This window comes from Heterocephalus glaber, unplaced genomic scaffold, assembly GCF_053883595.1.
Source record: "Heterocephalus glaber isolate CG9 unplaced genomic scaffold, H.glaber_assembly_v1.0 deba00001442, whole genome shotgun sequence".
NCBI classification, from domain to species: domain Eukaryota; kingdom Metazoa; phylum Chordata; class Mammalia; order Rodentia; family Bathyergidae; genus Heterocephalus; species Heterocephalus glaber.
The window spans coordinates 13,089,168-13,102,504 of NW_028258296.1; the positions used below are offsets into that span (position 1 = coordinate 13,089,168).

General features: G+C 35.8%; 1 protein-coding gene across 1 annotated transcript in view; it reads right to left on the reverse strand.

Moving 5' to 3' along the window:
* The window catches only part of Pigk (phosphatidylinositol glycan anchor biosynthesis class K), a 96,759-nt gene that overhangs the window by 47,393 nt on the left and 36,029 nt on the right, over nucleotides 1-13,337 (reverse strand). The window contains exons 6-9 of the mRNA XM_004841422.3: nucleotides 12,983-13,079; nucleotides 11,630-11,747; nucleotides 11,335-11,445; nucleotides 6,984-7,156 (exon numbers count right to left, since the gene is read on the reverse strand). Coding sequence (XP_004841479.1) covers nucleotides 6,984-7,156; nucleotides 11,335-11,445; nucleotides 11,630-11,747; nucleotides 12,983-13,079 — 499 coding nt within the window. The remainder of the gene's footprint in view (nucleotides 1-6,983; nucleotides 7,157-11,334; nucleotides 11,446-11,629; nucleotides 11,748-12,982; nucleotides 13,080-13,337) is intronic.

Here is a 13,337-nt window from a genome sequence, read left to right on the forward strand (position 1 = left end):
GATGTTTCATTTATACAAAGAGATATAGTACCATATTGTGTTATGCTATTTATGTATACTTTATATACATTGACCTCTTAATAAAAGTCAAAAACAAAAATCAGTGAATGTTTATGTGGGGTTTTTTGGTTTTTTTGTGTTTGCTTTTGGTACCGGGGATCGAACTTGGGTTCTTGTGCTTGCGAGGCAGGTGGCAGAACCACTGAGCTAAATCCCCAGCCCAGTGAATGATTCTGTTACTAACAGGCAGTGAAATGAGTTGCTTAAAAACTTTATAAAATGACCTATGTTTCTAAAACTGTAACAGGAACTTTAGTGTACACAAAAAGGCAAAAACTTCAAATTTACATGTCTGGTTTGGAATCTTTGTAAATCAAATGAGTCACATCCAATTTCTCAAGTTCCATTTTAATGAGATCTTGAGCAGCTGAAATAACAAACATTTTTATGTAATAACATAAAATAAATAGCCAAATAATATGGTTAGGATAATACAGAGTTATACTAATTAATGAATAAATTAGTCACTTTGAAAAATATAAAGAAATCCTGTCAATTGTTATTTGAGCCATTTCATTGCTTCTTTGGTTCATAAAGTTTTACAATCTTATCAATTTATTATGAATAATTTTCTATAAATAATTTTGTCACAAAGTTTCATTATTCTGTACAATATTATCTAACTCTAAACCAGACAGTTCTATGCAATATGTATACTTATGGTCTACTTCCCTAGTAAACATACACAGACTAGAATTTATTGGTTCAATGATATAAGCTACAATGGAGCTTTTATATTTTCATATAAATTTTGGAATCAGGTTATCGATCTGTATTCAGAAAAAATAAAGAACTTGCTAGAGCTCTGATTGGGATTAGCTTGATCAACAGCAGCAGGATCAATAAGATCCTTAAATACAGTATCATTATAAAAATAACTGTATAGTGTTTATGTATTTGAGCAGTGAACAAATGGAAAATATATAAATAAGATGTTTACAGACTGAAGGGCCCAATATTTCAATCTACCTTTACTCCCCAGATTGAGTCCCCAAATTGACACAGTCAATCCAAATCCTGTCAAAATCCCAGTTAGCTTCTTTATTTTTTTTAAAGAAAATGACAAGATAATTTATAAATAAAATGAACTTCAACCTCTCCTTCACACCATACTCAAAAATTAATTCAAAATGGATTATAGGTCTAAATATGTATGCTAGGCTAGAAAATGTGCAGGAGAAAATCTTTGTGGCTTTGGGTTAAGCAGACTCCTTGCACAAAGGCCACCAAATGTAAAGCCAAGGTGATAAATGAGCTTCAGCAGCACGGAATCGTCTACTCTTCAAAAGACACCACTAAGATAATGAAAGGTGAACTACAGATTAGAAAAAGAGTATTATGTAACTCATATATCTGACAAAAAACTTGTATCCAGAACATATAAAGAAAAAGAATACTCATATTTAGTAACAGAATAACCCTGAGCAAAAGACTTGAAAGACACTTCAAAAAAGACATCTGAGGAACCAATAAGCACATGAAATGGTCCTTAAACTCCTTATTCAGGGAAGATATGAAAAGTGAAACCACGGTGCGTTATCACAACATGCCCTCCAGAAGAGCTAAAATTAAAAAGAAAAAAACCCACCAAGAGCAAAGACATGGAGCAATTATTTGTAAAAATGCAAATGACACAGTCACCTCATACAATAGTTTTGAAGTTTCTTATAAAGTTAAGCATGTACTTCTTTAAGCAATCCCACTCTTAGGTATTTACTCAAGAGGAGTGAAAAATGTATGTTTGCATGCAGACATTTATACCAGCTTTATTCATAATTACCAAAAACTGGGGGAGAAGGTAGCCATCAGTTGGTAAACAAACTGTGGTACATCCATAAAAAGGTATACTGCTCACAATAAAAAGAACTACTGATAGATATGACAAGACAGGTGGATATCAAATGAAATCAGACTCCAAAGGTTACAGGATGTATCATTCCATCTACCCGATATTCAGAACAAGATAAAACTATGGGGGACAGAAAGCAGATCAGAGGTTTCTGAGGACACAGGGGAGAGATTGCATAAAAAGGGGAATAAAGTTATTGGGATAATGAACTAACATGGTAATTATAAAACTGCATCTGTTAAAACTCAAACATACACCAAAAAGAGTGACTTTACTTAAGTAAGTTATACACTTCTGTGATACATAATGATTAAGTGCACATGGTTGGTACATGTGCATGACATAACTTAATACCTTTTACATCCCCTTCTCCACCCTCCCTATGTCATTTTCTAAAAGCACACAACAAAGAACAAGCTATAGTACATACAATAATATAAAACTATTGAATGCCACAAATTAACATAAGTAAAACGTAGTACTTAGGGATGCACGTTTAGTGGATAAAGCTAAAAGGAAGAACAGAAAATAAATTCCATAAAAGCTGAGATACTGGTTAACTTTGAGGGGCAGCTGAGTGGGCAGAGATAAGGAAAAGACAGGAATATGGGAGCTTCCAGTGGATCAGCATTGTTCTACTTCTTTTTCTGGTGGTTACATGAATATTTGCATGTGATAATTTATTTACTTATATATCCTTTGTATTTTGTATCACTTTATAACATTTATATTTTGTATTCTTTTGTTTGTGTGATAGGAGAAATGATTAATTTTAAAAGAAAGCAAGCCAAGAAGCTCAGAGTAAATTGTGATATAAAAGTGTGTGTGTGTGTGTGTGTGTGTGTGCGTCCATCTTTCCTGGATTTGTACATTGGCTCTACCATTTATTAGATACATGTCTTTAGACAGGTTTTTTTAACTTTTATAATCTGTAACATGGAGAAATCACACCTGCTTCATAAACTTATCATGTGGATTTAATGAGACTGAAGCAAACATGTGTCACAGTATCTGTTTAGCTCCCAAGTCACTTTTGGGGGTTCACTTCATCCACATGGGGTAGGTTCCAAGCAGCCACAGTTTTGTGTTACATATTCCCTACCTCTGCCCAGCTGGCTCAGAGGTCCCCAAGCTTTGACCCAACTAGGTCGATCACAAAGCCTTTTGTGAAATTTAGAATGAGGAATGACCGAGTTCACTCTCTGTGGTATATCATGAATGGAAAAGATGCAAATTTCCAGAACACTATCAATAAATTATCCAAAAAAGAAGTCAAGAAAACAATCCCATTCATAACAGTATCAAAAATAAAATACTTAGGAATAAATGTAACCAAAAAAAGTGAAAAATCTGTATGCTGAAAACTATAAAATATTGAAGAAAAAACTGAACAAGACACATACAAATGGAAAAGCATCCTATATTCATGGATTTAAAGAATATCAAAATTTACACTATACTAATCGATCTATAGATACAGCACAATCACCATCAATTGTAATTACATTTTTCACAGAAATAGAAAAATCAATCCTAAGATTTGTGTGGAGCCACAAAAGACCCCAAATAACCAAGGCAATCTAAAGCAAAAGAACCAAGCTGGAGGCATTACCCTGACTGATTTCAAAATATACTACAAAGCTATAATAATCAAAATACCATGGTACTGGCAAAAACACAGACACATAGACCAGTGCAAAAGAACAGAGATCCCAGAAATGACAACCACACATATAGAGTATGTAAGCGATTTTCAACAAAGATGGCAAGAACACATAGGAGAAAAGACATTCTTCAATAAGTGGTAGTAGGAAAACTGGATATCCACATGTAGAATGAAACTGAACCGTTACTTCACTCCAAATACAAAAAACAACTTGCAACAGACTGCAGGTAAAACCTAAATCTGCAAACCAACTAGAAGAAAACATAGGGAACAATCTTCTTGAGAATGATCTTAGGAATGATTCCTTTGCTATGACCACAAAAGCACAGGCAAGGAAAGTAAAAGTAGGTACTGGAGGTTGCATCAAACTAAAAACCTTCTGCACAGTAAAGGAAACAACAGAGTGAAAAGACAACCTACAGAATGGAAGAAAATATTCGTATTTTGGGGGTTTGTTTTGTTTTGTTTGGTTTTGGTTTTGGTACCGGGGATCAAACTCGGGCCCTTGCGCTTGCGCATCAGGCGGTGAAACCACTGAGCTAAAACCCTGGCCTGAAAGAAAATATTTGTAAACCACACATCTGATACAGGATTAAAATCTAAAACACTTAAGAAATCTAAATAACTCAAAAGTAAAAATATAACCCAATTAAAAACCAAGCAAGGATCCGAGTAGACATTTCTCAAAAAATGACAAACAAATGGTCAACAGTTATGTGAAAAAATGCTCAACCTCATAATTATTAAGGTAATGCAAATTAAAACCACAATGAGATACACTGCATACCTGTTAGAATGACTATGTCAAAAAACATAAAAGATAACAAGTAGTGTGTGGGCAAGAATGTGGAGAATAGGAAATGCCAGTACAGTGAGGGTGGGAATATAAATTAGCATAGCCATTACGGAAAACAGTATGGAGGTTCCTCAAACACTTAAAAAACAGAACTACCAAGTAAGTCTGCAGTCTCATTTCTGGATTAAATGTCCAAAGAAAATGAAACGTGTGCCAAAGAGGTATCTGTACTTCCACATTCATTGTAGCATTATAACTTTATCCTGCTTAATACACCCAGTTTCCAAAAAATACAAAACCAATTCTTATACAGCTACTCCAGTCAGTTTTACATGTACCTAAGTTCTCCATCACATCTGACTACATAAAATATTTGAAGACCAACTGGAATGAAAGAATTGCATTATTTCCTGAATATATAGAAAGTAATATTTCTGAAACATAACTATCAATTTTAATAAGCTTGTATTGAAATTTTGACCTAAGGTGTGAAAAAATACATATAAAAATACATTCTAGCCTATAATTTTCTTAATAAAATATGGGTTTTTTGGTATATATACTATCTTATGTTTGGTGAATATATTTTTCTCTAAATAAGCTTCCAATTGCAATCCATATTTGCATGTAAATAGTACCACAAACTTTGAGGTAATATTTGTAGCATTCATATAAAAAATCCTGGAGTACAAAAGGAACTCAATTTTCATAAATTACACGGAATAAAGTATTCCAGTAATTTTTTTAAATAGATGGCAGTCTGACTGCACTGCCCAGGCTGGCCTCTGACTCCTGGGCTCAAGCAAACCTCCTGCTTGGAACCTCTGAAGTACCACAGGCCACCACACCAGGCTATGCCACAAACTAGGAAATCATTTGGCAAACAGCAACTTCCAAAATAAAATGCATTTATAAACACTAGAGGGTGCTCTAATTTAACAGTACGTGGTGTCTGGCTTTTAGACTTCAAATAATTTTCTCCTCAAAGATAAAGACAATTTTTAGCTCAACAATTTGTACTTTCAAACTAATATACAGAAGAAAAAGGAAAGCAAAATTCCATTCTTCCAGAAGATATAACAAAGCTTAGTAGAAATCATTTTTATTATTCAACTTATATATTTTCTATTGTATGTTGAGAGAACAGAAAATAGGCACATAAGTATAAAAACTGGTCCCTGCCTAAAAAGGAAATTTAATGCTCAGATGATTTTTTTTTTTTTTTTTTTTTTGTACCAGGGATCGAACTTGGGTCCTTGCACTTGCGCAGCAGGTGGTGAAACCACTGAGCTAAATCCCCGGCCCAATGCTTTAGATGATTAAGAGAAGGTAAATATTACCATTTATAGGCTTAAGTTCAAGAGACATTGTGAAATGCATTTGGTGAAAGATATGATACTAAATCTTCAGTATTAAAGTATGGCTTAGCCATTTTTGCAAAGATAATTTGAAAGCTGCTATTTAAACAGAAATAAAAGTAATATGGCTACAGCATTTTTTTTCTTCTTTTTTTTCTGGTACCAGGGATGGAACTCGGGTCCTTGTGCTTGCGAGACAGGCAGTGTAGCCACTGAGCTAAATCCCCAGCCCCTGTGAAAGCATTTTAACTGCTGTCTTAAAACTCTTTTTAAGCCAATAGTGATAAGAAATAGGGGGGAAAAACCCTAAGTCCTTCAGTAATTTTCAACAAAAATAATTAACTTGAAAAGAAAAAAAACTAATTCTTTTAATATTCAGAACAGAAATAATATTTGGGGGGGGGGGTACGTACCGGGGATCAAACTCAGGTCCTTGTGCTTGCAAGACAGGTGGCGGAACTACTGAGCCAAATCCCCGGCCCAGAGCAGAAATAATATTAATTTTAAATCTTCATAAGTATTTTCTGCTATTTTTTGATTTATTCCTACCATAGTCAGAAGTTCAATTAGAAACATCTGAAATTCTCAAAACAGAAAAATTTATATGCTGTCATTTGGTAATCTAGGAAAGTTCCCTGGAATATGAGTTTTCAATGGCACTAAACAATACCAAATAACAAAGGTGGATGGCCCGCAAAATATAGTTATATATTTCAAGAAAGTGGCTATCAACTAAGCCATTATAAATCCTAACAAGGTATACTGCCTTTAAAAAATGATTGCAGAAAAAGACAGAACATTATAAATATTTCTAAAGTTTACACAGATTTTTCTAATTCTCTCATACAAACGTGTACACACTTTCACTACTCACGTAACAATCCATCCTCAAGAAGGGAGAATCTGGCTTTTCCTCTCTTCTGCTTTTCCCTCATGAATTACCAGGAGCCCCAAAAGAAAAGTATGGCCCTGTGATGGCTGATTATTGGCAGTTTTAGGCCTGCATAGCAAGTGTCAATAGCACTCCAGCCAACACTGAACTTTGGGATGCTAACATAACCCTATCTTCATCTTAGCTTCCCACTAATGTTTACAGCTTTTGTCCATAAATCTGAAAAGCAGAGAGACTACATAAAATGAAGACTGAGTAAAAATGTTCAAGTACTTACCAACACCAACTTTCATCTGTTAAGATGTTTCATAAACATCTAAAACTAGAATACTCTACTTAAAATAATAATTTAAGACAAATACCTGCTTTCTGTGATTTCTGAATCCTGTTGCAAACTAACAGTCTCTGTCGTAATTTCCACTTTCCGTACACTTCCAAAGAAATCAGTTATCAGGACATTTTTAGGGTCCCTCTGAAAAAGGTCAGTGCGATGTCCAGGAGTAGACACACACAGACTCTTGGGACACACTTGAAACTGAAAAAAAGAAAAATAAAAGGAAGAAAACAAATTTTTAAAAAGAAAACAAATGCCCACAGGAATACATGTACACACAATTTTGTTAATTTCAATCACAATGTAGTAGACTGTAGTATATTTTAAAAGCTCTCTCCACCTAAAGAGGCTACCAGTTCTAAAGATTGAAGTTTCATTCCCATCGTAATATTTGACATTCTAAGAAAACTCTACAGACATGAGAACAGTGATAAATGGGAAGCTGCCCAATGAAGGGGGAAAATTTACTTCCTTGAAGCACTTACAACAACACATAAACCCTTAGATCTGTGGAGAACTCACACTCAACATAGGACAACAGAATTGATTTTTCTGTTTCTATTACCCTTCTCAGTATCGTGCTCTACCAGAGTAGTTTTCAAACATTTTATAATCATAACTCTGATTCAAACTTAAAATTCAAATAAAGTATTACAAGGTAGCCAGATATGTAAAACATATTAGAGTAGAGATATTCTGGGTTTCAGGAAGGTGAAGTACAGCCTCCCCACCTCACTTCCCCCCGCTCTATCTGCGAAATGAGGCACCTTTCATAAATCAATCAGCTCTCTTCGTTTATCCATGAGGAAAGCAAACACAAGATATCGCCACTCTAGCTCTCCAAAAAGCCATGACTTCATTGCTTATAAAAATGTCACAATAATTTTTGTGTTAATCTTAACCCTGATACTCCACATCAGCACATCATGAGAGACAGGCACACATGACACACGTTTACTCATCCCACAAAGCATAAAGAGCGTCTGTTACACACAGTTCATACCACTGCCTTGCACTGGTGGTACAAAGATCAACAAGACATGGTCCTGTTTATCTGAAGGCATTAAGTCAAATTAGAGAAGAATAAACATAACATGGTAGAAAAAGGATGACAGGTTCTAGACCAGAAAAGCATAAAGCTTAAAGTTTAAGGATGAGAAAAATGAGAGTAGCAGACTTTAGCTTACTTTTGTTTTTTAAGAAAATAACATTTCTAATAAAGGAGTAGCTGCAAAGGTGTAAAACAATCCGGTTTTCTAAAGGATGGGCTATGGAAAGGACACAATCACACTCACACCTACCAGTAGGGGACAGGCCCACGGCACCTCCTACCTGCGAGGATAGACCATGGGCACACCAATCGCTGCAGAGCAGGAGAGGGGAGAGAAAGGGCAGAGCATCTACAACGTATCAACGCAGTGCTCCCAACCGTCTCATGTAAGCCTACCAACAACTCTCCAGGAAACAATTTATAGCTCTCCTTCAAATTCAGGCTCAAAGAATTTAAATAATTTGCCTACCATCACACAGCCAGCAATCTTTGCCTTCTCTGTTCAGGAAAGCAGTTATACAAGGAAGTATAGAGAAGAGAACAGAAATTAAGAAGCAAAGAATAAGAAAAAACAGGGAGAGAGGAAAAAGGCTCAAAAACATAAAATGCCAAACAGGAAGGATACCAATAGATAAAAGATTGAAGAAACAAAATAAAACATAAAGTAAGCAGAGATCAGATCGAAGTCTAGGTATACGGAATGCCTCTCCGAGCATCCTTTACAAGCAACTTGATACACTTTCTTAGGTACCAGCAAAATGAAACAGAAAATGGGTAGCAAATAAACTGGGTTAACACTAAGTATCCCAATTTCTTTGCTGCTAACATAAATATGCTCCGCTTACGCTGAAGTCACTCCTCCTTTCAAGGATGTTTATTATGCCAACCTGATTTCCTTAGCCTCTACCAAGATGACCCCTGGGTCACATATCTGTTTTGTTTTCCATAATTCTCTCCCTTACAGAATCTCCACAAGCTAGCCAAGCTGTTTATTGTCAAAGGCAAAGATCATCCACTAACCCAACTTCTGTGCACCTGCAGGTATTCTATTTCTCTAGCAAGTACTACATTTCTTTTCATTCAAACCTGAAAATTAACCTCTTCCACACACAAAAAATGTTATCACTAACCACACTACATTGAAAGGAGGCAAACAAATATGTGTTGTCAGCATGACCCTTCTTCATTCCTTCAGTAAATATTCAATGAGCATCTACAAACACACTAGATACTGTTGTTAAGTTCTGTGGACAGTAAGATGTAGAAAGCATAGTTTTTCCACCTCTACTTCAGAAGCATACTCTTTTATTTATTTATTTACTTTTGGTACTGGGGATCGACCTCGGGTCCTTGCGCTTGCGCAACAGGCGGTGAAACCACTGAGCTAAATCCCCGGCCCCAGAAGTATATTCTTGAGGGAACATCACAAATATAAACAATTACGTATTATGCTGAAAGTATAATAAAGGTATATGACAACAGTTATACACTTTATCTGAAGGGCACAGAGATTTCTACAACAGGCAACCATTTATAAATGCATTCTTCAAATCTTATTCCAAAACACTATACATTTTTCTTTTCTTTTTTGTGGTACTAGGAATTGAACCCAAGGCCTTTGCACTGAGTTACATCCCTGACCCTTTTTTTACTTTGTACTTGGAGACAGGATCTCACTGGGCTTGGGCTTGAACTTTTGATCCTCCTGCCTCAGCCCCCAAAGGTCTGGGATTACAGGTGATTGTCACTGTGCCTGGCTTAACACTATACACTTTTAAGGTGTTAATTACCAAGTCTTCTAACTTTGCTGCTCCTAAAACACCTAATATTCTGAATAAAGTCAGTAGCTAATTTAGTATATGCACATAATCCAACAGAAAATAAGTTATTATCATGTAAATGACCTATAAATATGTCACATCATTGCTTATATAGCAAGCTGCAAGAAAATAGATCATTTGTACTGAATGAGATTAAAATAGTCACAACTGAAGTTTTAAAATGGAGGTGAGAGGGCAAGATGAGTATTAGTGAGGAATGTTTATTAAAATTGAGCAACTGTGAACAATAAAAAGTTCCTTAGCCTGTTCCATATAATTTCTATGGAAGAAGTATTTTTAATCTATTAGACATTAAATATATATATTATATATATATTAGACAATATATGTATTTTAAACTTTTGAGATGGCATGCCATGCATTAAACATATGTAAAATTCAGAATTGAGAGTAAACTTATAAATTAGATGAAATTGAGGTGACTACAATTTTTACAGCTAAGTTGCATTATCACAAATTGTAATACTCAAATTCATATCAAGATTGAAGAGGCATCAAATATATAATCTTCAAATTAAAGTTAGTAAGTATTCTATCAAATATATATGTAGCTTTCAGAATTTTGAAGGAGAATCCCATTAATAAAGGGAAGCTTACCTAAAAGGTTTCTATATAATTAAAGAGATGGATGCAAAGCTAGTGGGCTGAAGTGCCGAGGTTGAGTCCTGCCTACTCGGACTCCCCTTCATTCCTAAGCACCATAAAAGCAGGAACAATATCTGCCTCTTCTATTGGGGTAAACCCAGGAACTGGCTCTTACCAATCACTCAAGTAATGTTTGTGAGTGGACAGAGTGTAAGTTAATAGAAAAGAGTGAAAGTCATTGACACGTAGTAATTATCCAGTCTAGAATTATTGGTTTAAGCTTTGTATTATGCAACTTTGATGTTGATGTGACTGAAAGATACAAGGAGCACAGAAAAATCACGAAAAAAGATTAAACCAAATTTAACAAGCCATCTCAAAAGGCTGTGCTCGATATTATAGGGCACTTAAAAACATGTAAGATAAGGTCCCCTCTTCCAGGAGGGTCCCATTAAAGAAGAAAGACTTCCACTCCATTAGTCAAGCCAGTAAAAGATGGCAGACTGGCAAATGTTTCCAGAGACAAAGTCAGTGGAAGCTCTGAGAAGATAAAATAAGTTCCGACAGGGGAAAATTTGGGGAGACTTCCTAGAGGAAGTACAATCTAATCTGATCCCTGAAGAAAAAGTAGAATTTCAAAAGGTGAATCTGATAGGGAAAAAAGCAGCAGCAAATGAATGAAAACAGAAAGCTACCTTGGGAATAGCAAGTGAACTGGGCTAAAGCTCTGACCTTTTGTGGTAAGGAGAGAAGCAATATAAAAACAGAATCAAAACAGTTTAAAGGGCCACAATTCAATTTATGAAACAGTACCCACAAAAGTTCAAGGAATAAAGACTTCACATATCACATTAAGGTTAGCATACTTATGTGTTACAAAATTAAATCAAGTGACTACTTACAAGGTCATTCATATTAGTTTGGCTAGCTGGATTAATTTCCTCTAAAAACTCCAAGACATAAAATGTGTATCTATCCATAAGATGAACTCCAATTGCAGGATCAGGTTGATGCTATGAAAACAAACAAACAAAAAGTATATATCTGATGGTATCACTAAAATGAAAGGCTTAAAATACAGTCAAAATCTCCTTCTCTGTTAAACAGGAATATATTTATAAAGCATATACCAGGGATTTCACAAAGAGCTACACATTCCAAAGACACTGTGTTTACAGATGGAGAAAATGCACCTACCGACAGGGAATCTTCTCCCACTTGGCTACTGGCCAGGGCCATTATGTTGGGAGAATAAAACCGCTCATACATGGATGCTCCTTGACAAGTGTCAATAATAAACAGTAGCTCGTTGTAGCTGAAAGAAAAGTGAAAACATCTTTGACAGAAATCACGCTACTGATCACTTCTACAATACTTCCCTAAGATGTTTGAGTCATTGCTCAGCCATTTCATTAGCTGAACATTTGGAGAGTTTTCAGTAGAATTCACAACAGAAATCTGGCATTAGAAAAGTTAAAGTAAACTGGGCATGGTGGCACACACCTGTAATCCCAGCACTCTGGGAGGCTGAGGTAAGAGGATTACAAATTTAGGCCCAGCCTGGGTGACTTAGCAATTTAGTGAGACACAAAAACAAGATGGAGGAAGAAAGAAAGAAAAAAGTAGGGGTCAGCTGGGGAGGCCTGTGTTCAATCCTCAGCGTGGAAAAAAGAAAAGTTAAAGGCATAATCCTGTCCAGGGAAATCATCCCAACAAGGAATGGTGGTTTTGTTACAAAGTAGCTACCTCAAACTTCTTCCTCTCCCATGTCTGTGCCACATGAGAATACAAACAAATATTCAATTCAGCAACCACTTTTCTTTTTGGTACTGGGGATCGAACTCAGAACCTTGTGCCTGCAAGGCAAGCGGTGGCGGCACCACTGAGCTAAATCCCCCGCCCTCGGAAACTACTTATTTGATACACAAACTGTCCTAGAAACTGAACTAGATTCAGGAGGAAAAAATTAAAGACATAGATCATATACATAACTAGTATATTATACGTAGCCACTATACTTAAGGGGTTTAAAATGTAACCAGAAGCTGAAAGATAAACACATAATTGAATTGGAATGCGATAATTCCACTATTATCCATAGATGCTGCACGTTTACAATGTGCCTGACACTATGCTGGGAATACAGTCAGCCCTGCCCTCTAGGGCTGAGTCTCACAAAGTCAGAGTGCTCTCTGGGCACTGAGAAAGGGATTGAGGGAACTGCAAAGGCAACCAGGTCAGGGAAAGGAGATGCCCCATGTGGACAAGGAAGGCTGAGCATCATTTTCTCTAAAAGAGAAAGGAAGAGTACAATCCAGCAGAGGAAAAAACACTTACTGTGAAAAAGTATAAAAATGTGAGAAAGGGGACTAGTTTGGTGTAGGTAGGGTACACAGTAAATTTAGGGGAATAAAGAGAAATCAGTTTCAAAAGCAGCGTAGGGCCAATCTGTAAAGATACCACATGAAGCCTGGATCTTATCCTGTACAACTTTGAGAAAGCCTCCAAAGTATTAATCTCTCTTATAGCAAGAAGTCACTTGCTAGTTACCGTCTTTTCTGCCACATTTGTTCAAAAGCATCTGCAAGTTCTATGTTGGTAATTTCTTCAGAATCTTGAAATTTCAGGAAACCATTTCCACCATGTCCTTGTAAAAAAAAAATCAAGTACATACATTTTTTATATGCCAACTCCATACATCCAGATATGTACAATTATTCAGTGCAATATTTTAACACCATTTATGTTATACTCTTAAGTGTATACTGTGAAAACAAAGAAATTTAATTTTCTGCCATATCCATTCAAAACAGAGTAATGATAGACTGTGTAAAAAACTGTAGATAATATCTTGTTTTTCTTGTTTTACCATTCATCCCAGAAACCCACATTTATACTCTTTCAC